Genomic DNA, 19,823 nt, shown 5'->3' with positions numbered 1-19,823 from the left:
CTTTGAACCTTTTATGTTTTTATCCACTTTAATTTACAACTTTTAACCAATTTCTGTGGTTTTTAAAATCCCATTTCACCTCCTTTTCCACCATTTCTGGTCACTTTGAACCATTTTATTAGTGATTAAACCATGATTTCCATCTTTAAGATGACTATAATAATAATAATAATAAACGTTCCTGGATAACAGTGGATATTATTCAGATGAATAAATAAATGTGGTTATCACAGATTCATAGAACAATAAACCATCATTTTACTGACTTTATGGATGGACCCCAAAAATCTCTCCTTTATTCCCCCTTATAGATGGTCCTGTCTCCACATGACTGTTCTTCAATGTTCATGTCTGTGTTCAACCACCTTCAGCTACAGTGGGGGTCCCTGCTCTATGGGACCTTTATTTTGGAGTGCCCACTCTCTGGACCTTTATTTTGGAGTGCCCACTCTCTGGACCTTTATTTTGGAGGGTCCCCGCTCTCTGGAACCTTTATTTTGGAGGGTCCCCGCTCTATGGGACCTTTATTTTGGAGGTCATGGGGGGCTGAAGAGGAAATGCTTGAACTGTTTTGTCTTCTTTTTCGTCCTCTGAGCTACGTTTGATTAAAAAGTGACTCGTGCAGAGCAGGACGGAGGTTCTCGGACCGTTTTTCACCCTCTCACCTTCTGACCTCATAAGGTCACTCATCACTCGTCCTCCTTCATGCTGACTTTCACAAAGTGTGACTTTTTTTCCATAATGTTTCTTCTTCACTTCACTGTAAGAGATAAATATTTTTCTCAGCCTGTTTTGTCGCCTTTTACCTGAGGAAATAAACACGGCTGCTGCTGCTTCCTGGTCACGTTCAGATCATGTGATAGGATGAAGAAAAGGTCACAAACAAACCTTTAACACACACTCATTCATCAGCAGGAAACTTTACATATGTGGAAAACTGACGACTTAACAGCTTTGATTTGAAAAGGGAAAGTGGTGCACACATTATTATTATTATAGTTTATAGTATAATCCATAAAAGTGCGTTAAAACAAGAACAACTGAGCGCTATACGTTCTCTTTGTTTATTTATGACCTGTTTTTTTTTTTGCTTCTTTCTTATTGGTCGGATGTTGTTTTGAAGAAATCCTTTGGGATGAATAAAGTTCCACCTCATAGTTGGAAAACTCATGAGGAAATAACAGGTTGGGTAGAAACCAGGGTTGGGATCGATTACGATTACATCTTCAATTATCCATGTTCATATTCAATTACAATTAATCACAATTACTGAGCCTTTGATAAATAAAAAAGTGCTTTTGTGTAGCTTTGTGTTAGCATCTCTGTAAATCAGCTGTTCAGAAGACGACGCCCTAAGCACCGGTCGCCCAATATTTTCCCCTAGATTTAATTATTTTAAATGGTAAAATTAATAAAGAATAAACAGGTCGTGGGAAAAGTTGATATGAAACATATTTTAATAAATATTAACTACGTATGTCTGAGACATGGAACTGTAACATGGTTCAACAGGTATAATTATAATGTAAATGACAGTTTCTATAGAATTGAAATGCCAATTACAATTACAAAGTCAATTATCTGAACTCAATTGCAATTTAATAATTGATTTAATTGTATTGTATGTAGCAAAAAACAGCAACAATTTAATTATAATTACAACAGATATTTTTATTCTAATTGCAAATATAACTAAGTCATAATTGTGATTAATTATCAATTACACCATTATAATTATAATTGATTCCAACCCTGGTAAAATGAAATATAGGAACGGGAGCCTAATAAGTTAAGTATAAATTACTTTTATTCACACAACTTTTTTTAAGGAACTTTACATTGATTTCCTAACATGTTTCAACTGTCAGTCTTCCTCAGAGGCATCTGCTGATTGCTTTGATACAGGGATGAGATAAAAGCACTTGCTATAATTATTACGCGGAGGTCAAGGAAATATCAAAACAATCAGCAGACGCCTCTGAAGAAGACTGACAGTTGACAATCGAAACATGTCAGGAGATCAAAGTAAAAAAAACAGTTTTCTGAATAAATGAAACATTAAAGCTGATATCTGGAGTTTCTGATAAATCTATGTTTATGATTCTTTTGAAATGCTTAAAAATGTCTAACTAGTTTTACTATGTTCTACTTCTGGTGGTCATTCATATATATTAATGTTTATAAGCCCCTCCTTCGTCCTATAGACCCCTATACACATGGAAATGATTGCTGAGTGCACCCAGCCAATAGGCTTCTACTTCCTGTTTTTGAGACTGTCAATCAAAGTGAATTTGGAACTGTGCACGGAAACAAGGATAATATGATTATGGCTCTAACCTGACCCATAGACATATATCAATGTGACCTTGTTATGTTCTGCGGTGCACGTGCAGAAAAGTAGGGGCGTGGCTTCTGGTAGATTGGCAGAGGCAGGGGGAGGAAGTGGAGCTGTTGAGGGCGGGACATCGAGACGTTTCTTAGAAACTCCAGATTTCAACTTTAACATATTATTAAAAAATCAGACAAAAAGAAGTTGCTGGAATTATTGCATGGGAGGCAAATATGTTGATTGATTAAATAAAACTGGAAACTAAAGAAAGAAGGAGGAGCTCCTGCAAACACTGACTCAAATCAATCAGTTAAATTTCAACTTGTAAAACTGTTCAAAAAGTACTTTTAAGGTGATTTTCAAACAATGTGCACGTTTTTTATTTATTGGTAAAATACATAAGAACACGAGTGATGTTGGAAACATTGAACCCTTTAATGGTTCTGATTATTATTAACGTGACCTTTTCTACTGTGAATACTAATGTAACACCCGATCTGGAAACGCTGAGTCATTGCACCAACATTGTTGTCTTCAGCTCAAAATAAGTGCGTTTATTATCAATTATTTTGGACGTCATGTGATCTTTGCAGAGAATTATGAGAACATTAGTGAGGAATAGAAGAAGGAAATACATAAATGAGTGTTGGTGGTTCACAGTGTGTGATGTGACTCAGCTCAGATTAGAATCTGTTTAACAGGAAGCAATGCCATAAACTGATAAACTTTAATGTTGTCAAACAGGAACCAAATGTGCATCAGTTTGATCTTAAGTTTATTCAGATTTCAGCCAAAAAAAATGACTCATTTCAACATATAAATGATATAAAGCATGTAAGGCACAAACAATATCAAAGCAATAAGTGACAGATTTCAGCTCCTGCAGGATCTTCACATTTTAACCAATTTTGATTGAATTTGAAGGAATTTTGGGGAATAATTTGTGGAAAACTGCAGGATTTTGAAAAAAAGTTAAAAGTTTTTTCGACAATTTTAGTTTAAAAATGGGTACCGGCATGGGACTACACTCACAATAAATCCAATAATACACACAATAACAACAAAAAGTACAAAGAAAATGTGGGGAAAAAAACCTACAAAAAATGTACAAAATGACAACAGAAAAACACAAATGCACACAATACTGACTCCAACAACACAAATGGACAAGGAAAACACACACAAAATGAAAATAAAAAACACAAAACCACTCTGAAATAATAGAAAATGACACCAAAAATACACAAAATGACAATAAAAACTACAACATTACAAAGAGATTTACAAAAATACACAATACAACAAAAATGAAAGAAAAATGCACAAAAACTACACCAAAAAATACACATAAAATGAGAACAAATACAACATGACAAAGACATTTTAAAAAACACAAATGACAACAAAACAACACAAAAAAATACACAAGACAACAACAAAATTAAATTAAAATACTCAAAACGACTATGAAATAATGCAAAATTAGCACCAAAAACACATATGACGATATCACACAAAACAACAATAGACAAAATGAGCACAAAATGCTGGAGATGTATTGATAAATAAAATAATCAATTCATATTGATCAGCAAATAAGTGTGGATTTAAGATGTAATTACAGAAGAACCAGAATATTTATATATATTTAAATGAACAGTTACACGTTTGTCTGCAGAATAGAACAATAATGTTTACACAGATATGCAGATGTCTGTCACTAATGTGCTCATTGATTTAAAATAGAGAAACAACACAACACAGAGATTAATGTGAGTCTTTATTATTTATTTTATATATTACAGTTTATTTAAAGATTACAGCTCTGTGAACAAATCCGACTCCTCCAAACATCTGATCTGGTTCATAAAAATGATGCTGCATGAAGTAAAAATAGCAACAAACAAACAAACAAACAAAAAGCACTAAAGTCTTCACACTTTGTTTGTTTTTAGTGAATGGGAAACAACACTGAGAGAAACCTGTATGTGTGTCTTTATTATTCAATTTAAAATAAATAAATCAATCAATAAAATAATTTCTCATTTATTTATTCAACTATTTATTCATGTATTCATTTATTAATTACTAAGTTAACAATGTGACCAATTTTGCACAGACTTTTAGTGAAACGTGCTCATTTAAAAATTATTAGATAATATATTGAGGTAAATTTGTATTTGTAATAAAAAAGTAAAGTGACAGATTTCAATCCCTACTTTTCCTTGATTTTTTTTTTTTTTTTTTTTAAACAATTTTGATGTAATTTGAGGACATTTTGTAAAATTATTTGAGTAAAACTGCAGGATTTTGAAAAAATGAAGAGTTCTTTCACAATTTTTATTTAAAATTGGCTGATATCACACATGGGGCCACATGTGGCCCTCACACCCAAAATAAACACACAAAAAAACATTAAATACAACAGGACAAAAAAATGGTGACTTAAAATGCAAAAAATAAATAAATTGAAAAGGCTGTTTTTTATTGAATAACAAAGACATAAACCTGTGAGTTGTAAAGATTGTGGGAAGTTTGACCGACGTGCATGAAGGCACCGTGATGCCTTCACGGCTCCAGCCCTGCAGGACACACCTTCTGTGTGGGAGGAGAATGTGACCACAAGGAGGACTTGAAGTTCAAAGCGGGTCGTCCTCAGCAGGAGTCACACTGTGTGTGTGTGTGTGTGTGTCCAGAGAAACCACAGTCATGCACTCCGCGGGAAAATCGTGGCTGCTGCTGACGTTCTTCCTGCTCTTCTACACCATCTACCTGCTCTTCGGGGCGCTGGTGTTCTCCAGCCTGGAGCGGCCGGTGGAGGAGCAGCTGCACGCGGACATGTCGCGTCTGAAGCGGGACTTTCTCAACGTGAGCTGCGTCAGCGCCGCGGAGCTTGACGCGTTCCTGCTGCGCGTGCTCACCGCCAAAAAGTACGGCGTGTCCGCGCTCGGTAACAACAGCAGCTCCTCCAACTGGGACCTGACCTCCTCCATGTTCTTCGCCAACACTCTGGTCACCACCGTAGGTGAGTTATCCAGACTTTACGCACGAGAAACGCACTTTTACGCACGAGAAGAGCAATTTTACGCACGGCGCAAAGCAGGAAGACTAAAAGTTTAAGTAGTTATAAGTTAGTTTAAGTCCTTCAACTTTAACATGAGATGTTTTGGTGCCACGTGTTGCGTGATGACAACTTGCAGGTGCGCATGCACGCGCGCACATTTAACACCACTGGCTTTTGTTGGAGGGTCTCCAGAGAAAAGAGGAACGACAACATCTCGTTTCCACAGATAAACCAGAACGTGTGACTGAGGAGCATCACTTTAACTCCATCTCTGATTCGTTTTGAGTGGAAAAGCATGTGACTGCGTGCGCTTCTCAGATGTTTGTCAGATGAATTATTCAACATAAAAACCTTACAGATATCCTCATACAGAAGAGGATTAGGGCCAATTTTGATCATTTTAAAGTTGAAATATTATGTCAAGATTAAGGGTTTTAAAAAAAAAAGTGATAAAATATGATATTTTGAGGGGAAAACAACTCAAAATACAATATTGTGATAAAAGTTGAAGTTTTGCTAATAAAGTCAAATCTATGGAAGCAGGCTAGGGCCAATTGGTTGGGGTAATGTAATTTAAACAATTAAGAACAATTAGTTTAAACTGGCAAAAAATGGGCACGACAAATCATGAGCTTGGGTAAATTGGCAGAAAAGAATCATGAAATATGGGGAAGATAAGTTAACATATGTGACAGGGTTTATAAGTGCTGAACATGTCTGGAAAGTGGAACAAATGTGCAGAAAAAAACATCAAAATGTGATGTAGAAGTGTCAGAAATCCAAAATATGGCAAGAAAAAGTGATGAAAATAGATTAAAATATGGTGAGTTTGGTGTAGTTGCAGAAAGAGTAAAAATTGGCTCAAATTGTAAAAAAAAAAAAAAAAAAAAAAAGAATTCTTCATTTTTTGAAGGCAACTGGCGATTTACACCCAGTGTCTTGCGACCCAAAATGGGGTCCTGACCCCAGGGTTGAACATCTTGTTACTTCTATCACTGCAGGGGTCACGTTAATATTAGTATTTGTTGTTTTTGAAAATTTTGTGCTCATTTTAACAGTCATTGTGTATTTTTTTCTTTTGTCATTTTGTATGTTTTTGGTACTAGTTCATATTTTTCTCATTTTGTGTATTTTTTAGCATTCTTGTTGGAGCCATTTTTTATTTTTATGTTTTTTTTCATCATTTTATGTAATTTTGTCTTTTGAGTGCTTTTAAAGTCATTTTCTGTTTTTGTTGTCATCTTGTATATTTGGTATTTTGTGCATCGTTCTGTTATTGAGTGTTTTCCAAGTCATATTGTGTTTAATTTTGCATTCTGCACAAATTTAGATGGAGGGCCACACGTGGCCCCTAGTGCCCATTCTTTCATTTAATCCAGTCACTGATTGGTTTGTCTCATATCTAAGAACTGTGTTAAAAGTTGTCCATGAAAGGGTTTTATTTTGAAGTAACAGAGTGGGCGTGTCCAAAGGGTTTTAGTTTGCTCATTAATGACTAAGATGTTCAGCTCTAGGATGCAGTAGTCTATGTTCCAACAGAGATTGAAACTACAAACCTCACACTGATTAAACACAATCACAAAGATTTATTAAACCTGTTTATTGTAACTCAGTGTTCAGGTGATTTAGATTATTTTAACAAAGGAAACATTGTCCACGTTGTGTTGAGTGTGTTTGTGACTCTTCAGTGTCATTGTAGCGTCCAGTCAGATGCTTTACATTAGCGCAAACAGGTCATGTGACCAATGTTTGGGACTTGGTCTCTTCCTCCGTCAAATGTTCTCATCAATCAGACAACGAAGCTTCAGCCTCATTTAGACAAAGATGGTTTTGTTTTAAACTGTGAAAAGACTCAAATGACCATTTTAAGGTCCCTCTCCACATTTTACAAACAGCCTGCAGTGCATCACAGTGACAGACATTTCAAAGCAGCATACAAATTAAATATTTTTATTTGATCACTTATTATTCCTGAACTTAATATATGTATTTTTATTTTGAGTTTTTCTCCTCACTTTTAATTACTAACAGTTTTTTATGCCAGTGTGTAAATACAGTATCTTATACCTGTGACCACAGGGGGCGACATTTCACCACGTTGATGTGTAGGTGGTCGACATCAGCAGACACCGCCATGTACATGTACTCTAACTGTGAAGTGTACATTAACCCTTTAATGTGCACATGTAGCATATTTAAATTAATTCATCATGTAGGATTTCATGAAATTGTTACGTTTATGCCAGATCTTGGCGTACATAACGTAGACATACACATGTAGAACTGCACAAAGCATTCCTAGGTTAATGAAATATGTTGAATAAAACATAATGTGGATAATATGGATTGCATATCATAAGAGATGAGAGTGAGTGGTTGTCTGTGTGTGTTGCCCTGCGATGGACTGGCACCCTGTCCAGGGTGTAGCCCCGCCCAGCACCCAATGAGAGCTGCAGATTGGCACTGGCAGACCCCCGCAACCCTGAATAACAGGAACAAGTGGCTCTGAAAATGGATGGATGGATCATAAGATATGGGTTTTAGATTATTTAAAGTAGAGATGCACCGAATATATTCGGTCGAATATTGCAAAAAAAGCAACATTCGTCCTTTGGTTTAGTGAGTTAAAATCAAGGCTGAATAGTAGAGTGTGATGCAATCAAACAACGTGCAAAGATTTAGAGTCAGAAAAGTGTGTGCGTTGCTGCAATAGCAGCAGCTCCTCCTTTTCACACACAACCAAAGCCAGACTCTCTACTTACAGCTCTCGTCACCACGTAAAAATTGGAAATCGTCCAATTCCACAAACAGTCCGTTATTAGCGATGTTAGCGCTGTGAGCCATGAATACGTAAACATCTCCATAGTTTCATCCTAACACTACACCTGGTCTCACTGCATAGACTGGTGTAGCATTAGCATGGAGTGCTAACAGCTGATGTGTGTAAACAATGGGCGTGGCTCCAAGCAGTGACTCCCAACACGATCAGCAGCAGAAAAAGTAGTGGTTTGTATTTACATATATGTAATAAAGTATAATATATATTATATATTAAACAGCAGTGTTTGTTTTAGCTGTTAGATAGTTGGAGAGGGAGGAGCTAACATTCTAGGAGGCGTGTTAGGTGACGTCACCTGCCAACGTGGGTAAAATCCAACTGTCCTGTTTAAAGCTGACTTTTTATAAAATATGTAATAATGAGGAAATATAACTTTTTACACTTTGTTTCTCTGAATGAGACTAAATGATGTTTATCACTGTAGATAAACCATTAGAAAGTCATTTATTATCATACCTCACCTTTAATGTACTTTAGTTTTTTATTGAAACGCATGTTCAGTTTTATTTGAAGGGTTAATATAAATGATAAACTTTGTTGTGATTTTTATGAAAAGCAAAGGCTACTGGAATATTTAAAAAAATGTCATAATATTTAATAAACATTTACTTTCTTTAAAAAACATGTCTAAAGATGTATTCTAGGCTATTTATGCACTATTAAAATAATAGTGAAAAACTTAACATCTGTATTCAGCTAAGCGTTTATATTCTGTTCGGCTTCGACCACAAATTTTCATTTCGGTGCATCCCTAATTTAAAGTCGTTCATATTATTGCATCTGTCACATGATCTCCGTCCCTTGTCAGTCATGGTGAGTTTCTGTGAGCGCTCAGGTGTGCGTGTCTCTTTAAATGTATTTGTGGGTCATCATTATGTGGTCTCCTTTGACAAAGGATGTATCAGTGTTTCCTAGGCTAAAGGAGGTTATAAAGGAAGTATTGAGCCTCTTTTCCTCAGCTTAAAGAAAATTGGAATGCTCTTTATCATGGCTGCATTTGTGGGTCAAGGAAAAGTGGATAGGAAAGGAGATAGGAGGGACTATTAGGACACCGCCCTTTACTCTCCCTTAAACAGTGTGCTGACATGCTCTGGTGGCTGAAGTTAGAAATATGTGGACTGTTAAAGGACCCCTACTATAATGGACTTTTATCCGCATTTACTCGCCAACTTCAGCCACCAGAGCATGTCAACACAATGGTTTGTGTGAAATAAAGAAAAACTGTTTGTATGATAAATGATTGTAGCTTCTCTCCTGGTGTTTCCAGGTTACGGACACACCACTCCTCTGTCTGACGGAGGTAAAGTCTTCTCCATCTTCTACGCCCTACTGGGCGTTCCCTTCACCATGCTGGTGCTGACGGCCTGTGTTCAGAGGCTGATGTTTCCTCTGGTGCTGGGGCCCGTCGGCCTGCTGCAGCGCTCTGGTTTGGACCCCCGACCAGCCGCTACCGTTCACCTGGTGCTGCTGATGGTGCTGGTGGTGCTGCTCTTCTTCGTGACTCCCGCGGCGGTGTTCGGCGTAGTGGAGACGTCCTGGTCCTACCTGGACGGGTTCTACTTCTGCTTCATCTCGCTCTGCACCATCGGGCTCGGGGACTACGTTCCAGGGATGGAACCAGAGCAGAAATACAGGGCTCTGTACCAGTCTGCTGTGATGGGTGAGTGGGTGGGTGCTGCCCCCGGTGGGCTAGGGGATAACTGCAGCTGGAGTTATGTTCTCGCTCATTGAGATTAATTCTGAGAGGTAGGTGTGTGTGTGTGGTGGTCAGCCTGTGGTCTGTGGGCCTGCTGCAGAACGTCTGATTAAACCAAATTTCTGAAACTTTGAGATAATATTAGTGGTTCCTAATGTCAGTGTGATTACTGAGATGCTTCCAAATGTTCTGCAGAATCTTCAGTGACTTTATTAAGTTCAGGATGTTTTCTTCTTCTACACAATGTTAAATCTGCTTATGTCAGTGTTTTAACATCATTTTTAAAGGACACAGTGAACTTCTCCACCTTAATGTTAAATGGTTCACAGTGAGCTGTGGAGGCCTGCACAGAATAGTTGGTTTCCTTTCATTCCCACTCTGATGTTAGAGGTCACACCTCCGTGCTGAGTCAGCGTTCCTGCTCCATGAAAACCAGAAGGGGGGGGAGGGTGTGTGTGTCCGTCTGTGTGTCAGTCAGTCATTGTGTCCCTCTAGTTTCCTCCTCGGACTGGATTTAATCCACTGTGACGAATCGTTTTCCAACCTGGCAACAAACACTTGTGTAAACAGGGGTGTACAACACTAACTAACTTAATCATTTGGTCACACCTTTTTTTTTTTTCTTGCTCATTTCTTGCCACACATAAAACATACATATTTAACCTGTACATTGGTGGTTAAATGAATCTGTTCCCACACAATTAAAATCTCTATTTTCTTCCAGAAATAGTGTTTTTGTTGGTTTAGTTTCTTACCAGGGATTTAAAACTTAAGGTTAGTCACAGGTGGAGGAAAGTTGATGGTCTGTAGATGTTGTAGGAAAGTGCTGAGTCATTGTACAACGGGATTTATTTTAGGTTAATAAATTGTTATATCATGATTTTATTTGTCATTAATCATTAATAACCTCTGTAAAAAATAAAATAACTAGAGAGAGATCAGAGCATTAACAGGAAAAGCTTTGTGTGTTTGTTCTTTTTTATTTTGAGACATTTGATGTATTTCATGTTAAACATGTTTATTGTGTTTGTGTTATCTTCTCTTTGTCTTTTTGAAGTCATTTTTGTGTATTTTTGCTGTTGATGTGTATTCCTGTTACTTTGGGAGCCACGCTAAATAAGACGGATTCCTGTGTCTGGATTGGTTGATGACATCATGTGATGTGGACACTGGGACGTGATGGGTTAGCTGTGGTTGTTATGTAACCAGGTTATAGTGAGAGTCGCATCACGGCTGCAGGTCTGAGGCTTGTTGTTCCTGTTTCCAGGTCTGGATCCTTAAAGGACCTTAAAGGACCTTAAGGGACCTTAAGGGACCTTAGCTCAGGGCTCATTCATGCAGGAAACCATTACCTTAGCAGTGACTGAACCATTGGATGATGATGTTTTAATCCATCCTCAGCTCTTTCACTTCCACCTGAACTCTGGGAACATGTGATGAAAATAAACGTTTTCTCTGAGAGGAAATAAATGCAGGTCCAGACCACTTAATGTATTACTTTATTTCAACACTAGGGCTGCAAGGTTTATTGATATTAAATCACAATGGAGGTTTTGACTGCTGCAATAACTTTTTTTCTAGGAATGCACCGAAATAAGAATTTGTGGTCGAAGCCGAATAAAATATAAACGCTTGGCTTCATAACGAATGTGGTCAAGTTTTTCACTTTTTTTAAATTTAAATTTTTAGACATGTTTTTTAAAGAAAGTAAAAGTTTATTAAATATTATGACATTTTTTAAATATTCCAGTAGCCTTTTCTTTTCATAAAAAGCACAACAAAGTTTATCATTTATATTAACCCTTCAAATAAAACTGAACATGCATTCCAATAAAAAACTAAAGTGTATTAAAGGTGAGGTATGATAATAAATGACTTTCTAATGGTTTATCTACAGTGATAAACATCATTTAGCCTCATTCAGAGAAACAAAGTGTAAAAAGTTATGTTTCCTCTCTTGTTATTACATATTTTATAAAAAGTCAACTTTAAACAGGACAGTTGGATTTTACCCACGTTGGCAGGTGACGTCACCTAACACGCCTCCTAGAATGTTAGCTCCTCCCTCTCCAACTATCTAACAGCTAAAACAAACACTGCTGTTTAATATAGAATATATATTATATTTTATTACCATATATGTAAATACATACTGCACTACTTTTTCTGCTGCCGATCGTGTTGGGAGTCACTGCTTGGAGCCACGCCCATTGTTTACACACATCAGCTGTTAGCACTCCATGCTAATGCTACACCAGTCTATGCAGTGAGACCTGGTGTAGTGTAAGGAGGAAACAATGGAGATGTTTATGGATTTGTGGCTCACAGTGCTAACAACGCTAACAATGCTAACAACGGACTCTGTTGTGGATTTGGATGGTTTCCAACTTTTACGCTGTGATGGAGAGCGTTAAGGAGAGAGTCTGGATGTGTTTGTGTGTGGAAAGGAGGAGGAGCTGCTGGTTCTGCAGCATCGCGCACACACTTCTCTGACTCTAAATTGTTCTTTGATTGCGTCACACGCTACTATTCAGCCTTGCTTTTAACTCACTAAACTGAAGGCCAAATGTTGCATTTTTTTTGAAATATTCGGTTGCCAAATATTCAATGCATCCCTATTTTTTTTTTCTGTCTCTGGCGTTTGAATGGTGTTGACCAATCAGAATGGTGGAGCCTTCAGCTGGAACAGATAAAAGCTCTGAGTTTCTATTAGGGATGGGAATCCAAATCCTAGAAATCGTTTGTTTTCTTGTATTTCATTTCCGCTCATTGGTTCCTCTTACTTACTTCACAAATATGTAACAATAAACTTCTCCGGGTCCTGTATATTGTGTTTATGCTAGCACCAAGTGAAGCTCCTCTCACCATATAGTTGTTTGCCGTCCACCGCGGAGAATCCACTTCCTTCACCCGCAGCTGTGCTGTGTTTGTAGCATCTCTGTTGCTACGCTAGTCACTTCCTGGTTCTGTACACTAGCACTAAAGTTGCACAAACTCTTCTTCCGAAAAAAACAACAAACTTCTGCAAGAACAGATGCTCTGATTACTCCAGAAGAGGGCGCTGTCCACATAAAACCAAATATTTTTTAAGTAGATTAGTGTGTTCTAATGTGGGGCAATTTGAGTAAGAATATGTTTAACAGTCTACAAGTCACATGATTTCCTTCACTCATCATTTTAGCAGTTTATGCATTTAAATGTACCACATGTAAAAATTGTAAGATTGATCCGAAAAATCTCAATTAGGTTTTTAGTCAAAATCGTGCAGCCCTATTCAACACTGAGAGTCACAGCAATTCTATGAGTTTCAACAAGCTCCTCCTCCTCACTGCTCCACGTCTGCATACCAGTGCTTTTACTGGTTAAACTCATTTTAGTTCAGGGGCCAAATACGGGCCAGTTTAATCTCAAATGGGCCACAGATTATGGGCGGGTTAATGAGCAACTTTATCATTCACAGTTTGCATTTCATTAACTCACTCACTGCCATTAATGTAAATATACGTCATCTCAAATCCAAACGCTCGTTGCCAATGACTTATATGTACGTCAATTGTTTTTCAACAGGAGACAGTGTGGCAGAGTTCTTATGAATATCAGCTTTGTACTATGATGTAGTGACCAACTGGTGACATGTAGGTGGCAGTAGTGCACCTTTGAATGAGAGATTATTTGTGATGAGCAGAGGTAGAGAAAAAGATATATATATATATATATATAAGTAATGAAATGCAACTGTATATATAGCTATATAAATACATACATATACACACAAAAATAGCAAAACTAAATGAAATCATAGAAAGAGGTAAACAAAGACAGTAAAACCAGTGGAAATACTTAGAAATATGTAAATGTTGACATACAAAGGAATTACAGTGTGTTCCAAGTTGGTCAGTACAACCCATTAATATCTTGTTACAAATATATATTAAGTCTTCCAAAGATGAATTATTATTGACTAAGGAGAGAAAAGGGTCCCAGATCTTAGTAAATAAAGGCCATTAGATCTTTCAACCAAGTCTTTGAAGGTGGTGGTTTTTAACCTTCCAGTGAAATAAAGTTTGTCTGAAAAGTGAGGAAAAAGTTTGTGAATGTTAAGATGAATCTTTTTGTTGAGCGTATTTCACACGGTAAATGTTCTTCTTCCTCTGCTCAGTGTTGATTGATCAATTCTCTCTCTCTCCTTCTCTAGTCTACCTGTTCCTGGGCCTGATGATGATGTACCTCCTGTTGCGTACCTTTCATAAAATGGCCGACCTCCACGGCCTCACCACCTTCCTGCAGCTGCCGCGCTGCGAGGAGTCCGACCTGGACGAGGAGAGGGAGCCCATCGTAGAGGAGGAGCCTCAGGCTCCTGGTTTCTGTTTAGAGAAGTCTGTGGACACGCCCTCACAGCCCACGTACAACACCATCAACAAAGGCTGAAACCACACGGCTGTCCCTGAGGCGGGAGCAGAACTTTGGTCTAATCCTGTGAAATCTTGAATTATTTCTCTTTGGAAAAACTAACAAATGTGTCTTTATGTGACTCTGCCTTTAACTGCCTTTGCTTTTATTGCTGTTCACCAACACCTCCACAAAGTTAGAATCTCACTATTTTTGCACCTTTTTTCTCTAGTTTAGGTTCAACTGAAACATTTCAGAGCAAACATGGAGGTGAAACTTCTTATTTAATGACATTTCTGACTCACTGAGGCTCTGCTCCAGTGCATTGCTGCCCCCTGGAGGGCAACCTGTGTATTGCACTGTGAATGACGTCATGCCCTTACCACATTGACACTTTGTAAAAGTGTTAATGTGGAGGACAAACACGTTCCTTTTAATACACTTCCTGTGTTTACTGTGAATAGTTTGTTTTTGCCTTGTTTATCATAATAAAATGAATTTGATGTGATTGTCTTTCAAAGGTCGTTATTCCAGATCCAACACTTTGATTAAAGCTCTATCCAAACTTTAGTGGATCAAACAGTAATTATTGACTTTAGCTCCATAGCTCTCCATTATAGCAGCACACTGAACAGAAACTAACTGTTCTCATCTACTGCTGATGTCAGCGTGTCCCAAAATGACATTATTTGTTTTAATGAATTAGAAAATGTTGACTTTGGCTTTTCACAGAATTCAGAGGGAATCGGAGCGATGTCGTATCGCGTGGGAACTCAAGAAATCCTGGTAAGAATGTAAAAACATTTCCAATTTGATTCTGATTATTGAACATCTGGATTCACTGAGTTATTGATCTTTGACGCTTCATGGCACCTTAAATGTTGTAGTGTGATTTAAAATATACATATTTGGTTTGTGTAACAATTGAAACAAACAAATTGATCTTTATAAAGAATGGATTCATATTGGTCAAAAAAAAAAAAAACTTTCCCTTTGTCGTCAACATTTGTGAGTAATTAAAGTTTTTGTGAAAATTAACGCTTTTATTTCCAGTACAAAATGTTTATTGGTGATAAAGTCACTTCTGACTTAAATCAGAATCAATCAGCTGTGAAAACACTTATTTTAATCTTTGAGTTGAACATTTGTGAGATTTGTTTAAAGTCTCTAAAATGGAGTCAGGCTCAGATATCTCATTTCTTTATTTAAAAAACTTCTACTTCCTGAAATTATACCAAACATCTAAAATAAGGTTAGAATTTAACTTTAATGCTTGAGAAATAAAAAAATCAGAATGGTTTGACATGTTCCTTTCTAGACCATCCTGTTTTCCAGTTTAAAAAAAATAAGTAATCCATGTAAATGTTTGATATTATCCTAAAACATTTTTCTTTAGTTGCAAAATGTAAATTCACAGAAATCTAAACTGCACGTAATTTGTTTCTGTGGATTAGAAACACACTTAAACGTCATTTTCTTATATTTTATTTAAAATGTAACAACACATTTATACACAATAAGTAGTAACGCTAAATAAGAAACTGAACAGCCATGACATTGTCATTACGAGTTTGTATTAAATTAACAATTCTTCCATGTATAAATAGTACAGAAACTGGATTTAGGCACAGATAGTGGTTCTTTTTTAACAGGAACAGCTTTTGTTTAACAAAAGGACAAAGTTTGAACGATGCGCTCACATGTATCTGGAAAAAAGTCTGATTGATCTTTAGCTACATCTTCATTTTCATCAATATTTGTCCTTGAACTCATCGTTTCCACTGCATTTCATGTTTAAATCTCACATTTTGGTCTTTAATAAAACCTATAGTCAATGTGATGTAACTTCTTTTAAACGTTTAACACACTTTGTCTTAGACACATAAAGTACTCAGAGCACTTCCCATAATGCATTTCTTCAGTAAACTATAAAAGAATAGTGGGTCAATTTGCCGTGTTCACTAGTTTTTAGTCCACTAACTTAGTGGGAGGTTAAATCCAGACCAGGATCAGGACTTGACCAGAACCTCCATCAGATGATCCAGATCAAAGCAGTGATTGGCTGAAGGAGGGGGGATGGGGGAGGGGACTAATGGGGGGAGGCAGCGGAGTAGATCCTCTCCTCCTCCATCGCTCTGCAGCAGTGACGTGTCGATGTCGTGGAACAGTTCCTCCACGGTCACGTCTCCCAGGGATCCGAACCTCATCACCTCCACGTCCTTGTTCTCCCACAACTCTCCGTACGCCTGAGCCGCTGCTTTGTCCCAGCCCGGCTCCAGCAGGTTCTCCAGGGCCCTGAGGGGGGCCCGCAGACCAACCTGAGGACCCCCGTCCATCGGGGCGTCCAGGGCCGTGAGGATGGAGGCCACGGCCGCCGTCACTTCAAAGTCTGGTTCTGCTGACATGGACCCCCAGTCCTCCTCGTCATCATCAGAGGGGGGGACCTGGTTCTCAGGAACCAGTGCACTGAGCTGTCTCAGCGTGTTGGCGATCAGAACCTGGCGCCTCAGGCTGGGCTCCAGCAGCTCCTGGCCGTGCTGGTGCTTGATGAAGGACAGAGACAGGACCAGTTGACGCTGGTTCTCCCAGCCCAGCAACACCTCCTGGTCCTCAGGACGCACTTTACGCTTCTCCCCCTTCAGGATCATCCTGGACCTGTGACGACACGGTCAACACAAACATTTATGGAAGTTTCCATTAAAGCTGAGAAACGTTCCCAGCAGAGCTCCCGTCTGTGATCCAGTGAGTAGGGGTGTGGGGGTACACGCAACCAACCACTTCATTCTCAAATTAAACCATAATAATAATAAAGATATGGATGTAATAATTCACTGAACTGGAGTGATACACCCAGTGTTCTAACCAGGTCTTTTATATATATTTATAAACCCTCTGTTAGTCTCCAAGTTTGAAACGGTGAGAACCCTGGCATTGAAAATTCACTTTTGACCAAAAATGTTCAGTGGCCGAACGTTTTTTATTTTTCTATATTAAGCATTGTTGGAATGTAAATGCTAAATAAATATTTTCATATTTTGAATTGATTTAGTTATTCTTTGTAGCATTAATATGAATTTATACAATTGCAATGTAGTAATTTTAGTGAGGTACACATTCAGAGCCAGAAATGCTGACTAATAATTTCTTTGCGTTTCAGATTTCGGTGAAGTCCTACATTTTTCAGTTACAATTACAACCTGATTACGGTGACCAGCATTGTTTCTGATTAAAATGATTTTCCCACTTAAAGTCGATTACAATTATGTTCTCAATTGCTAAAAACGTTAGCATCTCTAATGCTGACGGGTCAGTTCGACCCATGTCTTAAATCAGCTGTAAAATACACTAAATATGATCTATCATCTGATTAGTCTCTTAGGTACCTTGTTAGGCTTCCTAATCAATGAATGTATTGGTATTTATATATAATTAAATGGTAAAATGATTTAAGAGAACTGACATTTTAATAATTAACTACGTATGCCTATGTGTAAGCAATATAACTAACAGTTTCCAAGTTTTGTGTTTAATTACATTGTGATTGACAGTTTTTATAGAATTCCCATGCCAATTACAAAGTCAATTATCTAAATACAATTATAATTACAACAGTAAAATTTTTCCAATTGTAATTAATTATCAATTAGGCAATTACAATTAAAATAGACCCCAACCGTCACTTTTTATATAAAATATAAATGAAATCTACTTGTTTAAAAAAATAAACTGGATTAGTTTTATTTTCCTTTAGCCTTTTAGCATACTACAAGCATCGATAACCAATAAAGTTAAGGAAATTTTCCTTTTTTCGATCAATTGTGAAAAATGAAATGTATAAACTCATTTAATTTTGATTAAATCAACCTTATTTTAAACACTTTCATTTGATCTCGTTCTGCATTCAATTGTTTATGAAATCTGATGTAAATGATCTGATTGAAATTTCAGAGGATTTTTTTTTTTTACAAACCTTTAATATACTGTAAGATTGTAACGATTCCTCAAGGTCCTTAAATTAAAAAGATAATCTTTTACTTTGACCCGAAGACTCGTTTACTTAAAATTATTTTTTCATCATTGGTCGTCTTACAAATATAACAAAGCCAAACAAGTATGAATTAATCATATTCTGTCACATATTTAAAAATAAGTCAAAGTTTCTTGTTGTTTTTGTTCATTTTTCTGTTCTTTTGTGTACATTTGTAGTAATTTTGTGTGTTTTTTGGGTGTAGTTTTGTTGTCCTTGTGTATTTCTTTAAAATTGTATAGTTTTTTCCAGTTAAGTTGTGTGTTCTTGACATCATTTTATACATTTTAGTTGTTGTGGGTTATTGTCCATATTGGTTTTTATATTTCTCTTCAATTTTGTTTCCTCTGTAATTTTTTTGTCATGTGTTTTTCTGTAAAAAAATGTATAGTTTGAGTCATTTAGTGTGTAGTGCGTAATTTTCTGTTTTTGTTATTGGTCATTATGTGTATTTTTGTAGTTATTTAATGTACATTTGGGGGTAGTTTTGTTGTCCTTGTGTGTTTTTCTCTAGAATTGTAGAGTTTTTTCAGTCATATTGTGTGTTCCTAAAGTCATTTTGTTCTGATTTTGTGAGTTTGTTATGGGACATATTTGTAGTATTTTGTTTTTATTCAATTTTGTGTACATTTGTAGTCATTTCTCGCCTTTAATTTTTTTTTACCATAACTACACAAGTGTTTAACGTTTCCATAGCGACGGCCTACAAACAAATAGTGAATTATAAACTATGAATGTTTATTTTTGGGCTCACATGCCTGTCTTATTTAAAGGTAGTTTCGGGGGGACATGGCCGTGCTGAGGCGGGGGGACATGGCCGTGCTGAGGCGGGGGGACATGGCCGTGCTGAGGAGGGGGGACATGGCCGTGCTGAGGCGGGGGCTCAGCCCTCCTGCAGCGGCTTTAAACACGGATGATGGGGGATGTTTTTGCAAAGGAGGGAAAACCGAGTCGGCTTCAAACATAGCCGACACAACTCTGATTAAAGGTAAGTAGTTAAAGAGTGACGTGATGATATTCATCTAGTGACGTTTTACTGTGTTTTTAAAGGTATGTGAACAGTTTAAAATGAGAAAATCAACCAACCTGTGAACTCTGAGCTCAGCAGAAAACAGCTCCACCGTAAATTCGTCCACACGTCGAGCCTCAAAACACGGATTCAGCTTCACATGTCAAACCGAACACGAACCACGGGTAAAGATGTGGCTTTAGTGGGTTTAAAAAGGCCGGTTTTCCGTCGTGTTTCGGTAAAGCCGGTCAACAGTGTCGCTTTTTCTCCCGCCAGTGATTTAAGTGAAAAGTCGCAGACGTGACTTTCCTGCGGTTACGACTGAGCCTCACTTCCGCCCCCAACAACCACCATCTCACCGCAAAGCATTATGGGTAATGAAGTTTAAAAGGTTACTTTACTTTTCCCGACTGAACGTTTGTTTACTACGGAAGCGTAGAGCTGCCACAGCGGAAAATTAATTTTGGATC

General features: G+C 37.4%; 2 protein-coding genes across 2 annotated transcripts; one reads left to right on the top strand and one right to left on the bottom strand.

Moving 5' to 3' along the window:
- Window positions 1-4,949: 4,949 nt before the first annotated feature.
- Window positions 4,950-14,528, top strand: kcnk6 (potassium channel, subfamily K, member 6). The gene is made up of 3 exons (XM_028465270.1): window positions 4,950-5,354; window positions 9,500-9,892; window positions 14,124-14,528. Exons 1-3 carry the CDS (start codon window positions 5,039-5,041, stop codon window positions 14,354-14,356), a joined length of 942 nt encoding a protein of 313 aa, XP_028321071.1. The 5' UTR covers window positions 4,950-5,038; the 3' UTR covers window positions 14,357-14,528.
- A 1,428-nt stretch (window positions 14,529-15,956) lies between these two features.
- sertad3 (SERTA domain containing 3) lies at window positions 15,957-19,680 on the bottom strand. The gene is made up of 2 exons (XM_028464545.1): window positions 19,431-19,680; window positions 15,957-16,972 (listed from the first exon to the last, which is right to left on the bottom strand). Exon 2 carries the CDS (start codon window positions 16,963-16,965, stop codon window positions 16,327-16,329), a length of 639 nt encoding a protein of 212 aa, XP_028320346.1. The 5' UTR covers window positions 16,966-16,972; window positions 19,431-19,680; the 3' UTR covers window positions 15,957-16,326.
- Window positions 19,681-19,823: the final 143 nt, after the last annotated feature.

This window comes from Gouania willdenowi, chromosome 13 (genome assembly GCF_900634775.1).
Source record: "Gouania willdenowi chromosome 13, fGouWil2.1, whole genome shotgun sequence".
NCBI lineage: Eukaryota > Metazoa > Chordata > Actinopteri > Blenniiformes > Gobiesocidae > Gouania > Gouania willdenowi.
Note: the sequence above shows the minus strand (reverse complement) of the source record. Positions and strands in the feature narration are given on the sequence as shown.